This window comes from Talpa europaea (genome assembly GCF_964194135.1).
Source record: "Talpa europaea genome assembly, chromosome: 1".
NCBI classification, from domain to species: domain Eukaryota; kingdom Metazoa; phylum Chordata; class Mammalia; order Eulipotyphla; family Talpidae; genus Talpa; species Talpa europaea.
The window spans coordinates 114937657-114956572 of NC_140073.1; the positions used below are offsets into that span (position 1 = coordinate 114937657).

General features: G+C 41.6%; 1 protein-coding gene across 1 annotated transcript in view; it reads right to left on the minus strand.

Moving 5' to 3' along the window:
- The window catches only part of TTN (titin), a gene marked incomplete at both ends in the record, with an annotated part of 277818 nt that overhangs the window by 1003 nt on the left and 257899 nt on the right, over positions 1-18916 (minus strand). The window contains 20 exon segments of the mRNA XM_084258850.1: positions 303-456; positions 553-1244; positions 2004-2160; positions 2285-8055; positions 8190-8783; positions 9592-9897; positions 9996-10571; positions 11224-11523; positions 11624-11929; positions 12046-12630; positions 12747-13049; positions 13594-13896; positions 14354-14653; positions 14743-15030; positions 15146-15739; positions 15916-16197; positions 16279-16584; positions 17769-18074; positions 18207-18503; positions 18597-18887. Coding sequence (XP_084114976.1) covers positions 303-456; positions 553-1244; positions 2004-2160; positions 2285-8055; positions 8190-8783; positions 9592-9897; positions 9996-10571; positions 11224-11523; positions 11624-11929; positions 12046-12630; positions 12747-13049; positions 13594-13896; positions 14354-14653; positions 14743-15030; positions 15146-15739; positions 15916-16197; positions 16279-16584; positions 17769-18074; positions 18207-18503; positions 18597-18887 — 12711 coding nt within the window.

Genomic DNA, 18916 nt, shown 5'->3' on the forward strand with positions numbered 1-18916 from the left:
GAAAAATGATTAGTCATATAGAAAATAATTTATATGTTGCTTATTCTGAAAAAAAAAAGTTAGAGGGCAGTTGGTAGCTTTGCTTTGAGTGTTAACTTATCCATGTTTCTGTTTATCTGTAAAGTAACTTAGACTGTGAGAATGAAGTCACACGGGGGACTGTGCCTCTTATAAATGGAATTAATGAGGTTTCTGATCATTTGCTATTCTTGAAGACAAAGGCAAACAACCCAAACAAAGAATCTCAAGGCCATCATATAAAGGCTTTAAGCAAGACAGGGAAATGGCAGTGTTATACTCACGAAGAACTGTTAAGGAAGCAGTTGCTGAACTTTGGCCATGGAAATTTTTGGCCTTGATTGTGTATTTCCCACTGTCGCTGACAGATGCACTTCGAATTTCAAGAGAATATACATTCCGGGAGCGACTTACACTGATATTTGAAGAAACAGAAATCTGAAATGAAAGGGAAAAAAAGAAGTGTTTCTTTGAGCTCTTCAGGAGTAGATATGATATTTAAAATCTTCAATAATATATTCACATTTTACTTACCGGCAGGTTGTTTTTAAACCATTCAATTTCAGGGGATGGTTCACCACTGATTTCACATGAAAAAAGAACGTTTTGTCCTTCGTTAACATTTTGAGATCTGGGCTGAGAGATGAAGGTTGGAGCATCTGAGAGTGCCTTGCTCAGGGTCAAATCATACTGACACTTGATAATTCCTTGGCTGGTTTTGCCAATGCAGGTGATAATTCCTTCATCTTTGTGACTCGCCTGCTTGATGGTTAGGGTCTGATCGCTGCCTGAGACCCCGTATCTGTACTCCTCAGAGTTAGTCAGCTCCACTCCATTCAGTACCCACTTTACCTCAGTGGCACCGGCAATGTTGGCTTTTAAAGTCACTTTTTGACCATCAGTTATGTTCATCTGAGTAGAAAATGCTTTAATCTCAGCCTGAGTTCTGACTTCTTCTGATGCCTGTGCGGCCTTAGTGATTTCCTCATGGATGATGGATTTTTCCAGGGAGGTTGCTTCTGATTTCTTAACTTTTTCAGAAATCAGAACCTGTGAAGTTTCCTCCTTGAGGGCTAACTTTTCTTGAGATTTCATCTCTGACATCTTGATTTCTTCAGAGCTTAAGGCTTTTTGGGAAGTTTCCTCTTGGACAGTTGCCTGCTTCTGTGATGTAATTTCAGAAGTCTTTTGTGTAGATACTTTCTGTGTTTCAGTGTCTTTTACTGCTAAAAAGGAAATATCTATAAGAAAAACTTAAACTGTAAAGAGGCTCCACCCTGTACTCATATGTAAATTATGCAAGTGAAAAATATACAAAGGAAAAAATGTTGACTTCTGTGTGTAGTTTGAGTATTACCTAGTTCTTAGTCCCCAGCTTGGAAAATGATCACACATGACTTCTGAAATCAGTGTAATGATTCTTTACACTAAATTGAAGATTATTCTTATAACTTAAGTCTTGCAAACTAATTTTACTTGGGCACAATGATACAGCTTTCATTAACTTTGTGCTACTTTTGAAAATTAGCAAGAGTGAAGGTTTACAGCAGTGTATTTCAGTCAATCTGCCTGTTCTGCTCCCTGCTCTGTCTCTGGTGAATCCTCTCACCCCCTCACCTCTGGCCTGTATCCAGTTCTGTATGCATAAATAAATAAATCTTAAAAAAAAAATGAAGGTTTAGGGAAGAAGTACCATTTTCCATATTTACCTGACTGGAAACATTCCTGGGAGCAGCAGCTGGCTTTATGGACTCTTGTATAACACCATACATACAACATAACTAGACAGTAAAATGCTTTCAATACTAATATAAAAGTATATGCTGACTTCAAATATGTGTATTTTTGCATTTTTATACAAATGGTATTTGGCGTCAGTGAACAGTTTTAATATGTATGTGTGCGTGTGTGTATAAGGAGTGTTTAGGAATGTTCTCTTAATGTTGTTTTCTGAAAAGTGTTGGTAAGAACAAATGCCAACCTACCTTTTATTGTTAATTTGCAGTTAGAAGACACAGATCCAGCTGAATTTGTTACTGTACAAGTATACAATCCACTGTCCGAAGTATCAGTCTTATGAATTTCTAAGAGGAATCCTTCTTTGTTTTCAGAGAGTTTATATTTACCTCCTTGTGTAATAGCCTGTAGTATGAAAGTAATTTGAGTTTTAAAAAGTTTAATCTTAAACTTTCTTTGGGAGATGGGAATGAGGGAAGGTGTTAGATTTTTAGAAGATAAAACTAAGGGACATTTAAGAACTGATTACCTTTCCATCCTTTGTCCACGTGACAGTTGGCTGAGGTTCTCCAGTAGCTTTAACTGTGAGTTTAGCAACATTGTCTGAAGAAACAGTTGTATCCTGCAGTCCAGTAACAATTACTGGTTTTGAGGAAATTGGTTCAGGAGCTTTTGTTTCCATTTTCTTGACTTCTGTTGACTCAGCAGTTTTCTGGTCTGATTTCTTGATTTCTGTTGACTCAGCAGTTTTCTGGTCTGATTTCTTGATTTCTGTTGACTCTGCAGTTTTCTGATCTGATTTCTTGATTTCTGTGGACTCAGCAGTTTTCTGATCTGATTTCTTGATTTCTGTGGACTCAGCAGTTTTTTGAGTCGATTTCTTGGCTTCTGATATACTTGACACCTGCTCATGGATACTTTTAAAAGTTTGCCCCATAAACTGAAAGCTAGTTTTAGAAATTCCACCTTCACCAGAAATCTCACAAACATATTCTCCACTATCAGATTCAGTGAGGTTATGGATTTTGAGTTCATAGGTACCATCTGCTGAGTAATGAAACTGGAAATGCCCATTTTCCTTTAGTTTTTTGCCATCTTTATACCAGGAGACTTCTTTTGCACTCAACACACTACTTTCAACAGCACAGGTCAGCTTTGTAATATCTTTAGAAGCCTCAGCTTTCAGGGACTGCGTTATCTTGGGTGGAGTAGGGGCTGGCAGCTGCTGAACTTTCTCTGTTGGTGTGGGTTTTGTCTCCGTGGGCGATGTGACTTTTGGAGGAGAAATCACTGGTTCTGGGGATTTCACTCGTTTTGGAGACTTAACTGCTTCGGGGGATTTCACCCTCGGCTCTGGAGATTTGATTCTGGGTGGTGATGTCACAGTTTTTTCAGTAACCCTGGCTTTTTGAATAGTCAGAGTAAATGGTGCTTCTTGCCTGCCTTCACTGTTCTCTACCACCACGCTGTAGTTGCCCTCATCAGACGCGTGGACTGAAGAGATCTCAAAGGTTGATTTGTACTTTGTGGTGGTCACTTGGTGGCGAGCAGAAGCACTTATTGCTTGTCCTCCACGCAGCCAGGTCACAGTTGGTATTGGCTCACCATCTGTATCGCAAGAAAATCTTGCAGACTCACCTTCGTAGACCGTTATGGACCTTGGTTTTGTTAAAATTCTTGCTTCCAAAGTAGTCTTGATCATTCTGCGTGTGGATTTTTCTTCCAGTGACTTTTCTTCTGCTGCAGCACTTTTCATTTCTGCAGATGTGTAGTGTTCATACGAGGAGAGTGTTTCCTTTGTCTCTGTCATCTCGGATTTCACTTCCCTGACTGAAGAAGCAGCTTCCATTTCTGATGTTCTCTTAAAGGATGAGACCGCATATGCCTCTGTTCTGGTCAACTCAGGGAAAACAGAACGCGGGACCTCTTCATCTCTGCGCCGGGAAGCAAAGGTAGTGTAATCTCCTCCTGTTACGTCCAAGGTGGCGTAGTCAGAAGCTTCACCTTTGTAGTTGGTGCACACAGCCCGGTATGTTCCGCTGTCATCAATATGACAGTCCATAATTTCCAGGGTCAGGACGCCACTGGTGTTGGTATAATGAATTTTATCACTCTCTTGGAGTTCTACACCATTGTGATACCATTTAACCTCAGCAGTTGGCTTAGACTGAACATTTAAGATGAAACGTGTATTTTTGCCAGTAGGCACCCTGTGGGATCGCATTCGCAGTGTGATTCGAGGGGCATGGTCTAGCGTGAAGGGCTGCTGACTCAAAACCTCATACATCCTTTCGGACGTCTTCTGAGTCTTTAAAGCAGCTTTCATGGCCTCATACCTGGAAAAGATATCAAATCTGGCAGATCTCTCAAATCTTGAGAGTGATCTCTCACTTGACACAGGGCTGGGGGAACGTGGACGAGTTCTCTCTGGAGTGGGAGACCTTCTTTCCACGTCATCTTCATATTCCTCAGGCGGTGGTGGGCGTGACCGCATCACCTCGGACACTGGTCTCATTAACTCAATGTAAGTGGGAGACAGGGAGCGCCGTCGTCTGAGTAGTCTGGACACGGATGAGGACGCCTCTCTGTGAGCACGTTTTGAGATTTCATATTCTTCCTCAATTTCTGTTATTTCTGTCACTTCTTTCAGTCGTCTTGATTTCTTTCTAGACTTTTCTTCCTGTGCCATGTGGTCAAGCTCACTTTTGTATTCTGAGAGACGCTGGGTGGTGGTCACTGGACGGAGCAGCTCTTCATCCTCTCGCTCAGCCATGATTCTTTGCCGTTGTTTTGGCTGTCTGTACGAGGCCCTGGCATGCCGCTCCCGCAGTTCTGCGTAACTGGTGCTCGTTTCAGCCTTTGTGGGGACGTGATAGGTTGAGTATCTGAAGTCTTTTCTTGTTTCCTCCACCTTGACACGAGCTTGGGGTGAGGAGTAACGTAGACTCGAAAGCTCAAAACGTGGAGGGCTCCGACTTGGAGGTGAAGCTGAAAAACCCAATTCAAGCTCTTCTTCAAGACGCAGCCTCTCTTCCTCTGTTCGTTTCATTGCCAAATAGTCCTCGATGGGAAGGAGTAACTGTTCATCAGACATGTCTCCAAGAGACCGTCTTCTAGGTCTGTAGTAAAGGTCATAATCAGGAGAAGGCGTACGCCGGCGGGCTGGTCTCACTATTTCGAGATCATCTTGTGACAGCTTGGGAATACGCCACTTAGGTCTGTATTGATCTGTAATGCGTGGAAGGGGCATCACATAGAACTGTTCCCATCTTGAAAGGCGGATGCGCTTGGGTCTTTTCTGTACAACTCTGTCAATTTTCCCAGGCATTTCAAATTGATCACGTATCTTTGTATACCATTTCATGTCAGACATAGGCACAAACTGCTTAATGTGTTGGTCTTCTTCTATGGTAGTCTTTCTGAGCTTGCGTGGTTCTGGTACCTCATAAGGCATACGGAGTTTTCTCTCCTCCTTCTTTTCTTCTGTCTCAAGTCGGTATTCCCCTTTTACAGTCTTGGTGCTTACAGCTGGCTTATACAGGATGGCAGCTTCTCTCAGAGCCTCTTGGGCTACCTGCGTCAGGGCCACAGTTTCTGTTCCAGAAAGAATTTCAGCCATTCTTATTGTCTTGTCAATTTGCTTTTGTACGTGTCGTTCTCGTTCTTCCTTATTCTTATATTCTTGCTTGACGTACCTCAAGCGTTCCACTTGTAGGTGAGCCTGGCAGCTGGTGGATCCAGCTGTGTTTGTGGCTGTGACCCTATAATATCCTGTGTCTTCAGGCAAAGTATCCCTAATGTGCAAAGCATAATAATCCAGGCCTTCATGGATAATTTCAATGGTAGGCCCGAGGGACAGAGGCTGACCGTCTTTCTCCCATTTTAATGTTGGTGGGGGGATGCCAGACACTCTGATCTCAAAGCAGACACTTTGACCTTCTTGGCATTCCGCATTTGCCAGTAGCCGTTTGAACATGGGTCTTAAGGTTGTGTCTGTTGGAGGTGGATGTGGGTTGACAGTCAACTTTGCTTTACAGCTGTCTTCACCGTACTTGTTCTTTGCCACAACGGTATATTCAGCATCATCATCTGTAGTTACACTGTTGATTGTTAATTGGTAAAGACCCTTGTCAGTTTCAAATGTATACTTCTTCTCATCATCGCCTGGTTTGATTTTCTGACCTGATTTATACCATGTTACACGAGGCTCTGGATGGACCGTGATAGTTACTCCAAACCGTACATTTTCACCCACATAGGCTGTCTTGTTATAGAGAGGCAGTGTAAATTCCGGTGGCCTTTCCAGGAGTCTCATCGTATCTGTTCTGCGCCTAATTTTCTTTGTTGTTCTACGGAAGTAATAATCATAAACTTCTCTCACACCTTTAACAAACAGCTCAGCATAAGAACTGTCTTCACCGTAGTCATTGACTACTTTGCACCTGTAGGTACCATCATCGAATTTGGTGATGTCTTTGACGTACATGGTGGCCACTCCATCTTCATAGGTGATTTCATATTTCTCACCATTCTCCAGTTGTCTAACACCAAAATACCAGGTTACTTGTGTAGATTGATCATAATTTTCAATTTGGCACACGTATTTGACACTTCCTCCTTCTTCGCCAACTGCATGCATTATCTGCCCAGAGATGGGGCCAATTTCAATGGAGGCCACTTTAACTTTAGCCACACTCACTCCTTTTTGAGATCGAATTGCACCACCACAGGAGATCCTGGCTGCTGACACAACCATGTTGAGGTCTTTCTTGATTAGGTTGTGGTAGTAGCGCCGGTGTTTTAATGTTCTGATAACTTTAGTACTGACTTTTTCTATCTTCTGCTTCAGCCAGGGGTGCCGGAGTGCCTCAGATGCTGTCATGCGAGATTTTCTGTCTTTCACTAACAGCCGGTCAACAAAATCCATGGCTTCAAGGCTAATGTCTTTGAATGCTTCTTCATCAAAAGTATATTCAGCATTCATGATATTTTCAATGATCTGTTGGTTTGTTTCAGCCAGGAAAGGGTTGGTACCACTCAGCAGCACATATACCAGTGTTCCGAGTGACCACATGTCTGTGGCTGTACTGACGACATCATGCTGGTGGATTTCAGGTGCACAGTATTCTGGAGCGGTGAACAGAAGCCTAAAGTTTTCCCCTGGTTTTAGTTGCCGGGCTTGACCAAATTCTATGATTTTAATTATGGAGCTCCTTCTTGTTTGGTAGATGATATTTTCTGGTCTAATGTCAAAATGTCCAATATTATGATTATGCAAGAATTCAAGTGCTTCACAGACCTGGCGAATATAACTTACAATTTCTCTTTCATTAAGTTCAAAGGCACTTGTGTTAATACGTTCAAATATGTCAAGTCCTGATATGAACTCAAAGATCATAACTAATTCTTCCATGCTTTCAAATGATTCATGGAGGTATAAGATGTTTTTGTGCCTAGCGATATTTAGAATGGATATTTCCTTCTTTACCAAAACTTGATCAGTCCCTTTGACTTTAACAAATTTGGCCATGTATGTCTTCTTTGAGGATGTTTCTACACAACGGTGGACGATTCCAAACTGACCACGTCCAAGATCTTCTGCTATCATATATTTATCATAGAGTTCCTTGGTTGAAGAGTGAGATGCTTTAGTTGTGGAAACCTCCCTGGTTTCATCGACTTCTTCATCATAGTTCATAGCTCTGGTCTTATCTTCTTTGGTTATGGTTGGTTCTGAAGGCTCAGAAGGCTTGCTCAGGCCAAATTTATTTTCAGCTATTACACGGAACTGGTAACTTGTTTTTCCAAATAAGTTGACCACAGTGTAACGTGTTTCTCGGGCCTGTCCTACACGGATCCATCTTTCTGCAGTAGTGGCACATTTTTCAACAATGTAGTTGGTGATTTTGCTGCCACCATCAGAAGCTGGTTCAGTCCACGTTAAGTTCACAGAATCTCGTGAGACATCACTAACTTTGACGCCTCTGGGTGGATCCGGGACATCAGCTACATCCAGTTCAACTGTCTTCTGATCAATTCCAAATCTGTTTTTAGCACAGACCACATAGAAACCAGCATCCTTTCTCTCCACTCCACTGGGGAAAACAAGTGATGTGAAGGTCCTTGTTACAATAACTTGGTAGTGACCATTATTGTCAATGAGATCTTGTCCTTTCTGCCAGGTGATCACAGGATCTGGTTTGCCACTGAAAGGAATTTTGATGCTGACTGCCTCACCTCGAAGAGCGTGAACTGCTCCCATGCCTTCAAGAGTTTTAGGCAAGTGTATTTTAGCTGGAACTGTATCAGAATAAGAGAAGAATACAATTTAGCAAGACCTAAATTTAGCGAGATCTATTTAAATGCAACTCCCCCATCCTCAACTAATAATATGTTATCTAACACAAAACTGATGTTCACTGATTTGTTCTTACCTTCCACTTCCAAGGAGGCAGTGCCAGATACTGATCCTCCCTGGTTGGTAGCTCTGACTTGGTAAACTGTGGCATCATCATCTGTGACATTTGCAATGATAAGCTGGTGGTAGCCACCCTTGAATTCTTGAATCCTGTACTTTAATCCATCTGCAATGATTTCTTTGCCTTGTCTGTACCATTTCACAACAGGTTTTGGATGACCAGTCACCTTGCAGACCAAAGTAGCATTGCTCTGATATCTGACATTTAGATTTCTCAGTTCCTCTTTAAAGTGTGGGGCCTGAATTGGAACATCGGATTTGGGAGTGACAGGTTCTGATATTTCACTCCATTCGCTTTCCCCACCTAGATTTTCACATTTCACACGGAACTCATATTCAAGACCTTCAATAAGGTTTTGCACTGAAAAGACGGTTTCTCGAATTTCTTCTGTTGTCACCGCGATCCATTTATTCTGCTTCTTCTCACGCTTCTCAAGGTAGTAATTTCTAATCTTTGCACCTCCATCACTGGCAGGTGGCTTCCAGGCCACAACACAAGAATCTTTTGTGAGAGCAGTAATAGTTGGCTTGCCAGGAACACTTGGCTTTTCTATTTAAACAGACAAAAAAAGGACTTAGGTCATGAGGAGAAACAAGAAGCCTATGAGATACTTATTAAGAAAATAAAATGTTATGCACTCAAAGTTCTATTAAAAATAGTTATACCAGAAAAAATGAAATCGGTTGACCTTGTGCTAAGAAATGTATTAAGACAAAAACTTCCTGGGCCTCCCCTGTGGCGCAGTGGGTTGAGCGCTGCACTGTGAAGCTGTCCACAGCCTCTGCATTGCGGGTTTGATCCCGGCCGGCCAGGGAGAGTCCCACATGGCAGGGCAGACCTCTCCTGTCTCGCCCGCTACTCTGCTCAGCAGTCTCTTTGGTCCGTCTGCCTGGTCTGCTCCCCACTCTGTCTCTGGTGAATTCTCTCACCCTCCCATGCATCTGGCCTGTACCCCAGCTCTTGTATAAATAAATAAATCTTTAAAAACAAATAAAATAAAACACAAACTTCCTTATTAGGAAGAAAGGGCTAGATATGCAAAAATTTATTGAAAATGAGATAAAAGACATGTATACTTTAACTTAATCTTTGTTATTTCCCTTCACAATTTATTTCTGTTCAAAAGAACTTTATGTTATGAACTCTCCTGCTGCCCGCTGCTCCCCTCAGCAGTGTATTTCATCAGTCTGTCTGTTCTGCTCCCTGCTCTGGTGAATCCTCTCACAATCCTGCGCTTCTGACTGTACCCAGTGCTTGTATAAATCAATCAATCAATCTTTAAAAAAAAGAGCTTTATAGTTAAGATGGTATTTTGTCCTATGTAGATTGTTGAGGTTGCACAAGAGCTTGTACTCACCAAATGGACTCTTAATGATCACAACCGAGGGGACCTCTAGAGGTTCACTAATGCCAAAGGTATTCTGAGCTGAGACCCGGAAATAATAGCCGGCATTTTCTGTGAGGTTCACAATTCTACAGGTTGTCACTGAGATGGCTGAAGACACCAATTGCCATTCAGCCCCTTCCTTGGCCTCACATTTCTCCACGACATAGTTGGTGATCCAGGAGCCTCCATCATCTTCTGGTGGTTTCCAGCTGATCACCACAGAGTTCTTCAGAAGGGCCTCAATCACAATTGGTCCTGTAGGTTTGTCTGGTTTATCTGTTGGGAGAAAATCCGATGATAGTGGTTTTTGAAAGTGTCTCCCAAGATTTTTTTTCTTTAAAAAATAAAGAACACTGAAAACAAAAAATAAATACCTTGTATTTCCACATTAAGGGTGGTGTCAACTGTCCCGTGAATATTGCTGAGTTGCACTTTGTATTTCCCAGCATGAGTTTTATGTTGGACATTCTTCATGACAAGGTGAGTATAGTGCTCAGTGTTTTCAATAGTAATGTTTTCTGAGTTATGCAGAGGTTTCTGGCCATGGAACCAAGTGATGGCAGGTACTGGACGACCAATGTACATGACATGAATTCGAAGTGTTGAACCCACAGCACCATAATATTTCTCTTTCAGTGGGTAACCAGGATGGAACTGAGGTGTTGCTTGCAGGAGAAGCTTGCTACTGCTCTCTACTTCTCCAACTTCATTAGTGGCTATGCAGGTATAAACACCTTCATCTTCTTGTTCCTCTGTCATGATTGTCAGAGTATGTGTGCGTCCATCTGAAGACATTTTGTATTTGCGACTCTGTACGAGCTCTTTACCAAATCGATACCATTTAATGTCAGGAAGAGGCCTTCCAACAATCTGGCATGAGAATTGAGCAGCTTCACCCAATTTCGTGGTAACATCTTGCATTTCTTTGCGTACTCCTGGAGCCTCTCCAGCTGAAGGAAATGAAAGTTAATATTAAATTCATCGTTGTTACTATTGCATCTATAATCCTCTGTCCTTGTATGTCAGGAATGAATTTATCCTGTTGCTAACACTTTATTAGATACTGTGATTTACAAATGAGTCTACTTCTTAAAAACACTTTGCAGTGATTTACCTGGGGTCATTGGCAAAGTAAGGATTCAGTGAACGTATTGTCACATTATTATGTAGAGTCACTTTTTTTCTTTATGATGGGGAGGCATTAGTAATATATAGGACTTTAGGGAACTATGAATTCTCTTTATACATTTGTAGTATCTTTGCCCTTTCTTACTTTCTCTGAAGTGGGATACATTTGTTGACCCTTCACGTTATGTTAGGAAATGTAAAAATATCTATTGCAGTCAAGGTAAAAATTACTCTAGGAATGTGCTTATTGAAGTTCACTGCCCCTAACATCTGCAGAGGTTCTGGGCTGGTAATAACTTCCTATGGAACACGTCAACTATTTCGTGTGTGTGCATAGACAGAGGCAATGATTTCTTTCCAAACACTTGCTCTCCAATAAAGCTTTGTGGAGATCTTCTTGTCATAGAGGAAGAGTTAATCTTAACAGCTGCTTAGTTTATAAGTCACAAGCAGAGAACTAACTTAGCTACTTACATGTTAATTTAGTCTTTATAGACATGGCAGTTCTTCGAGGTCTGCTAAGTCCAGTCTCATTTTCAGCAAAAACCCTGAATTCATACTCAGTAGCTTCCAGCAACCCCCCTATTGTGAATTGCCGGTCTTTGATGCGCTCCTTATTGCTCTTCTTCCAGGCACTGTCTCCAGACTGCCTGTATTCAACCCAGTATCCAAGGATTTCTTTGCCACCATCACATTCAGGTTTCTCCCACTGCAGAGTGATGCTGTCTTTGGATATTGAAAGAATCTCTAGTTCACCAGGTTGGCTTGGTTTATCTAAAATAGTTTAAAAACAATTGAAAAGGGAATCAGCTTTAATACTGAAAGTAAAGATGGTTTGCCTTTTTGACTTTCCCTTTGGAAATTCCGTCCTTACCAAATGGATCTTTGCAAACAACCGGTTCAGAAGCAGGACTGGTCTCACTTAGGCCAACATCATTCTGTGCGATGATGCGGAACTGGTATTCAGCATCAGGAACAAGCCCAGTGACGGTGTACATTGTGGTGGTTATCTGGGTCTTGTTGTGTCTGACCCACTTGTCGGTTGATGTCTCTTTGCGTTCAATATAATAGCCTGTGACTCGGGAACCACCATCATCTTTGGGCCGGGACCAGGACAGGCTGACAGAACTCTTGGTGACATCGAGTACTTCTGGTGGGTTGCTTGGAGGCTCTGGAGGGTCTGGGAATATCAATGGAAAAGAGTGTTATTTACAAACCTTATAAGCCTGATGGCTTTGTGTCAAAACAAGAGTACTGAAAAAGCTTTTGTAATATCGTTGTTGAAGAAGCACTTACTCAGTGGTGTTTTTGGTATGACGGGTTCCTCAGATTTTAGGGGTTTGCTTATGCCAAACTGGTTTTCTGCTGAAACGCGGAAATGGTATTCCACATTTTCTTTGAGGCCTTTTACCACCAGAGATGTACCTCGGACTCTGGAATCAATGGTATACCAGGCAGCCTTAGGCACTTCTCGTCTCTCAAGGATGTAGCCTAAGATGTCTGCACCACCATCATCAGCTGGGGGTCTCCAACTGACTCTTACAGAGCGTGCCTGTATGTCATCGTATTCAAGAGGCCCTTCTGGTGTATTGGGACTTCCTATCACCTTGACCTTGATGTAAACAGTCTTCTTGCCACATTTGTTTTCCAGAACCAGGTCATAAGTGCCAGAATCATCCCTGTCTGCTTCTTTGATCACAAGCTCCGTGTGTGTTTCAGATGTTGCGATCATGGCACGCCGGCTGACATCTTGGCCATCCTTGGTCCATTTACATATTGGGAATGGTTTTCCTTTGATTGGTATGGTTAGTCGGATGACTCCACCTTGTCTTACAGAGATGCCTTCCTGGTATCTTTCATCAAGTTCATAATCAGGATATTCTGGGTGGGGGGGAAGTAGAGTTACAATTAGTATTTTTTTTTTTTTTTTTTTTGGAGAAGGTAGGAAATAAACCTTATGAAAATTTTAGCAGAAAGTAAATAGTCCTATGTCTTACCAAGCATTTCAGTGACTTTGACTGTTCCTGGCACCTCAGCAGGTTCCCCAGGTCCACCAGCATTACAAGCTAGGACACGGAATCTGTATTCAGCACCCTGAGGTAGGTGTGTTAGCGTATACTCCCGAATCTTGGTTGGGGTAGTGTTACATTTGGTCCATTCATGTTGATCCACTTTTTGCATTTCAATCAAGTAGCCTGTGACTTTAGATCCTCCTTCATCTTCCGGAACACTCCATGCCAGGGAGACTGATGTTCTTGTTGTATCTGTAACTCTTGGGTTTTGTGGCTTTCCTGGAGGAGCTGGAATAAGAATAAGGCAACAGTAAAATTGCTAAAGTTGCTGCAAAGTTAAAGCAACTGTACCACTTAACAGATTAAGTGAGTTGTGGAAACGTGAAGTGTTATATTAGAATATTGTTTTGTTAAAATTACATTTATTTTATCAGTTAAAAGTACTTATAGCTCTTGCTTTTTACTTTGTCTTACATATTTATGATTACTACTATCTTGATTTATCAGTAGTTTTTAAAGTGCTTTTGGAAATACTAAATGGTTTGAAAACTTTGTGATATAGGGCATAATATAAATCCTATTTTAAAGGAGAAAATAAATTCAACAATATACACAGTTATTTGCCAAAAACTGCTATGATTGGAGTGGAGATAACCCACAAAGCAACACAAGTAAACTTTCTGACATGATGAAAATATTCAATATTTTGATTGTGAGGATGGTTTTGCAAAAATACACTTTCTAAAACTTCTAAAGTTATATGTTGAGAAGGATGAATTTGACTACATTAAATTGTACTAAAATGAACTAGACTCATGCAAAACATATTTACCAATTGGATCCATGGCAACAGTGGGTTTGGAAGGACGACTTGGTTTTCCAGTCCCTCTTGCATTAATGGCTGTGACACGGTGTTCATATTCTAAGCCTTCAATAAGGCCAGTGGAACGATAGCGTGTCATTGTCACTGGCATTTTATTGACACGGACCCATCGATCTGCTCTCACTTCTTTGCGCTCCACGATATATCCAGTCACTTGGGAGCCACCATCCTCTTCGGGTGGATACCAAGTAAGTGTCATGCCATCACGGGAGACATCAAATACCTGCAGTGTTTCTGGAGGTCCAGGAATACCTGCAGCAAGACAGAGGGAAACATCATATGGCAATATGAATGAAAAACAAAGCCACATTGCTTATATGTGGCTTAGCTTTTTGAATGATGTTTAAGACTCTTATATTTTTCCAGTGTTTTCATTTTTGTACTTTCCTTGCTACTCCTGGTTTTCTTCAATTCTATCAACATCTATTAAGCATGCTACTTACTGTACTTACATGTACTCACTATAACATAACCAGTCCTTTCTTCCTCCATCCCTTCCTGATTCCCTTCTCTCTTTCATTAAACAAAGCAAAACAAAACCAAAAAACAATCTAACCACATTGAAGACTTCCAGATAAAGGGGACTTAGAAACCTCAGAAGGGTTCTGGGGTTAATTTTTGAACTTTTTGCTTACGCCAGACATATTAAAAACAAATTGCGTTTTTCTGTTAACAGTAAGAATTAGAGATCGGGGAAAGGCGGCCTTACTGATGCTGCTGCGACATTCTATGATCTCAGACTGCAAATAGGAGCCAATTCCAAAGCGGTTTGTTGCAGCCACACGGAACACATATTCATTTCCTTCCGTGAGTCTGGTAAACTTAAATGTCGTCCTTGTCACTGATTCAGACACGGGCAGCCATCCTGGACGATGCGCATCACGCTGTTCTACCACGTAACCACTCAGTGGAGCACCACCATCCAATTCTGGTGGTTCCCAGGAAATGACAACTGAAGTAGCATCAATTTCATCAAACTTGATAGGGCCAGTTGGCGGACCAGGCTTGTCTAGGAACCAAAAATAAATCCAGGAAGTTAATTTTCACTTCAAATCATAATTGGGCCAACTTGCTGATGTCTTTATCACCGATCCTTACCAAGAATGATAACTTTAATGGTTTCTGAAACAGTTCCAGTTACATTCTTCAATTCAAGTGTATATTCTCCAGTATCTCTGATGGTAGTTTCACGAATGGTTAATTTAGTCACCTTAGTATGAGTTTCAACTGTGACACGCTCTGATTCTCTCAGTTTAGAACCAGCAAAGAACCAGGAAGCAGCAGGTGGTGGGCGACCAGCAATTGGTATCACCAGTTCTATTGGTTTACCCGCGGGCACGTGGATGGTCTTTTGAGGCATCGTAGAGAGATCAATTGTTGGCAATACTGTGAGAAAGAAATTAGGCATGTATTCTTTAGCATGAACTCTAATGAAACAGTTTCATAAATTCTGAATGTTTTCTTTACCATTATTATCAATATTGGCTATTGGCTACATTACCTCTGAGGTCTTGTACAGTCACGGGTGCGACGATCTCTCTTGGTTCTGACACACCTTTCTCATTTTGTGCTCTTACTCTAAATGAGTACTGTTCACCTTCATTTAAGGAAATAACAGTGTGCTCTAGGACTGTGGGTTTTACGTTGACAACCTTCATCCATCTCTCTGTGCCAGCTTTGCAGGCCTCAAGAACATAGCCAGTGAGTCGGCTACCACCATCGTAGAGTGGTTTTTCCCAGGCAAGGGTAACAGTTGATTTGGTGACATCGACTACTTCTAGCTTTGTGGGGACCAAAGGTACTTCTGAGACCAGCACGGCGTCAGATGTTTCGCAAGGTTCTCCAATGCCATAAATATTTTCTGGAAATACTCTGAAATAGTACATGGTTCCTTCTACCAGTCCAGAAATTCGGTAAAGTGTCTTGCTGCATTTGGTCGTTACTGTTTTGAATGCTCTCATGGCAGCTTCACGCTTTTCAATAATGTAATTATTGACTGGAGCTCCACCATCAATTGTTGGAATTTCCCAAGTAATGGTCACAGAATCTCTTGATACTTCCTTAACTTTCACTGAAGGACAGGGGCCCGGAGTATCTACAAAACAGAATGAAGAATCCAAATGTATTTGCTTGATTAGTTGATACATTTGTGAGTGTGTTTGTTTGGGTAGGAAAATACATCCAACGTTGTTTCTCTCTAGAGAAGCAATCATTCATAATATATTTAGAGAATCTACATGCAGTATAGTCAATTTTAAGACAAATGCTTACCATATACTTTTACAAGGACTGTTGCTGATTTCTTGCCAGATTGATTTTCAGCTTCAATGGTGTATTTTCCAGCATCATACCGGTTAACTTTGTCTACCATAAGTAAAGAATAGCTCTCAGTGTTGTCAATAATTGCCCGGCTCGCAAGGTCAATGCCCTTTTTACTCCATGTGATGACGGGAGGTGGTCTTCCAGATACAGACACCATTAGGCGCAGTGAAGCCCCAGCTCTGAGGGTCACAGTCTTCTTCAAATCATCTGCAAGCTCGAGATCGGGTATTTCTGGAAAGTAAATGTCAAAACTTAATTCATGAACAGAGATGATAAGAAAACTGTTCACCCAAAAGCTTATGTTATAAATACCTAGTCTTTCCATGGGCTCAATTTCTGCAGTTGATTCGCTGTAATCACTCATACCCTTCATGTTCACAGCAGCAACTCTGAAGGAGTATTTCTGGCCCATTTTAAGGTCTGGCACAGTGAATTCATTATTTCTTATTGTGGCATTGGTATGCACTCGGTACCACTGATCAGTGTCCTTCTCTTGCATTTCAAGAACATACCCTATGATATCAGCACCACCATCATACATGGGCTTGGTCCATGCCAAACTAATGCTGCGTTTGGTGGTATCTACAACTCTTGGTGCAGAAGGTGGTCCAGGAGTATCTGTGGAATTTAGAAAGAGGAATGCAGATATTACACAGATGAGGAAAGTTTGAGATTGGTAGTTTTGGTTTTCAAGACTCGCAAAGGCATTATTGCTCTCTGTCCACACTTAGTAAGATAATTTTTGTAACTGGGCTCTTCTGATATTACAGGACATCCCTGTATGCTATATTGTCATTATCATCACCATCATTGTCATCATCATTTTATGAAATAAACTGCTTCATAAAGGTGGATATTTCTTTCCTACTTTGGTTAGCTATTCTGTATTCTTTAAGCTTATTGCTTCAAGTGCCTGTTCTCAGGAACTTTTATTTAGTTGCTCAGCTTGCACAGGGTTAATATCACTTGTCACCTCTACATTTTTTTAAAGATTTATTTATTTATGCATACAAGAACTGGGGTACAGGCCAGAGGTGCGGGGGCAGGGGGGGGGGGTTGTGTGTGTGATAGGATTACCAGAGACAGAGTAGGGAACAGAACAGGCGGATTGCCTGAAATACTGCTGAGGGTAGCAGCGGGCGAGTAAGGAGAGGTCTGCTGCCCCATGTGGGTCACCTCCCTGGCCAGGGATCAAACTGGTGCTACAGAGGCTGCTGACAGCTTTGTAGTGCTGTATCTTAACACTTTGCACCCCCAGGGAGGCCCCCACCTCTATATTTTTAATGACTGAATAGTTATTTTTAATAACTGAATAGTTCCCTCTATTCAGCCCCAGAGATTTATTCCTTTGAGTTTCTGGGCTCAAAATCTGTACAAGAATTTGCCACTTATTTTTAAAGCACATGTGATGTTTGTTACTTAGTAAAATGCCAGAAACTTTAGCCTTGGCTAAGCCTCTCCTTAAAAGAGACTTTTTTCAGTAGTCATCACTATAATGTATTTTCTCCATTCTTAGGAAGATTTATAAAATATGTGTGTCCTTTTAATATTGGCAGTTTAATTTTTTCACACAGATTGGAAAATACTGCAACAATCTTTAGCAAAGCAATTGCTAACTCATCGATAGAAATGGTAGTTTAAATGTTCCCTATCTTAGACTATATTGAAGAGCCCTCTAATAAGAATATGTTTTTCTAGACCATTCATAAATTCAATAAATTTTTGGAAATGGCATGCAGGAAAAATTGTTTGTAATATGATTTTGATGGGCATGGGATTTTTGTGTGATTCTTGGAACTCACATGATGGTTCTTTGCATGAGATAAAGTTGGAAGCTTCGCTGGGTTCGCTGTTACCAGCAGCATTCACGGCCGTCACCCGGAACTGGTAATCACAGCCTTCCATCAGGCCTGTCACCTTCAGCCTGGTGTCATACACCACATAGTCTTTGTTGACACGTGTCCAGCGCAAGCTCTTCTTCTCACGTTTGTCTACTAGGTAGTTGCTGATCTCATTACCACCATCAGATTCAGGTTCTGTCCACTGAATGATGATATGTTCTTTGCCAGCCCCAACTTCTTCAGGTATGCCAGGTTGTGATGGAATAGCTGTTTATATTTTTATGAAAACAAAGATGATCAGAATTGTATAAAATCACTTTTGATATGACTGTCCCCCTCCCCTTCCCCAGATGCCATTACATTTCAACTACTGAGTTGACTGGAAGCATTAATACTCACTGAATGAGTTTCTGGCTATAATTGGCTCTGATTCAATAGGCACACCAGGGCCATATTTGTTTACTGCCCTCACTCGGAATATGTATTCATTGTTCTTGATGAGTCTGGTGACCACATAGGATAGGGTGGGGCATTCGCCTTCCACGATCACCCAGTGGAGTCTGCTGGTCTCACGTCTTTCCACGATGTAGTGAGTTATTTCTGCTCCTCCATCTTCCTGAGGAAGGCTCCAGGATAAAGTGCATTTCTCCTCTGTTACTCTGCTGACAGTGAGCTTGCCACATGGGCCAGGGGAATCTGAAACAGGTGTAGTGACAATCAGTGATGAAGATCAGTCTTTGCCCACACTTCAAAATGCTGTACAAATAAAAGAACAATTGATATGCTTACCCAGAACTTTGACCATGACAGACACTGCCTTGGTCCCACTGGCATTCTTCACGGTTAAAGTATATTTTCCACTATCACTTCTGTCACAAAACTTGATCACAGCAGTTGCTCGTTTGCCAGTATATTGCAAAGACACCTTTTCACAAAGATCTAGTTCCTTGTCCCCTTTGGTCCAGATAATTTTGGGTTCAGGTTTGCCACTTACTGCGGCATCAAGAACAAGATCTGAGCCTGCTCTGATGGTAACCAGTTCACCCTGTAATCTGGCATCCAGTTCAGCTTTTGGTGGAGCTGTCATAGGCAAAAATAGATGTGAGTGA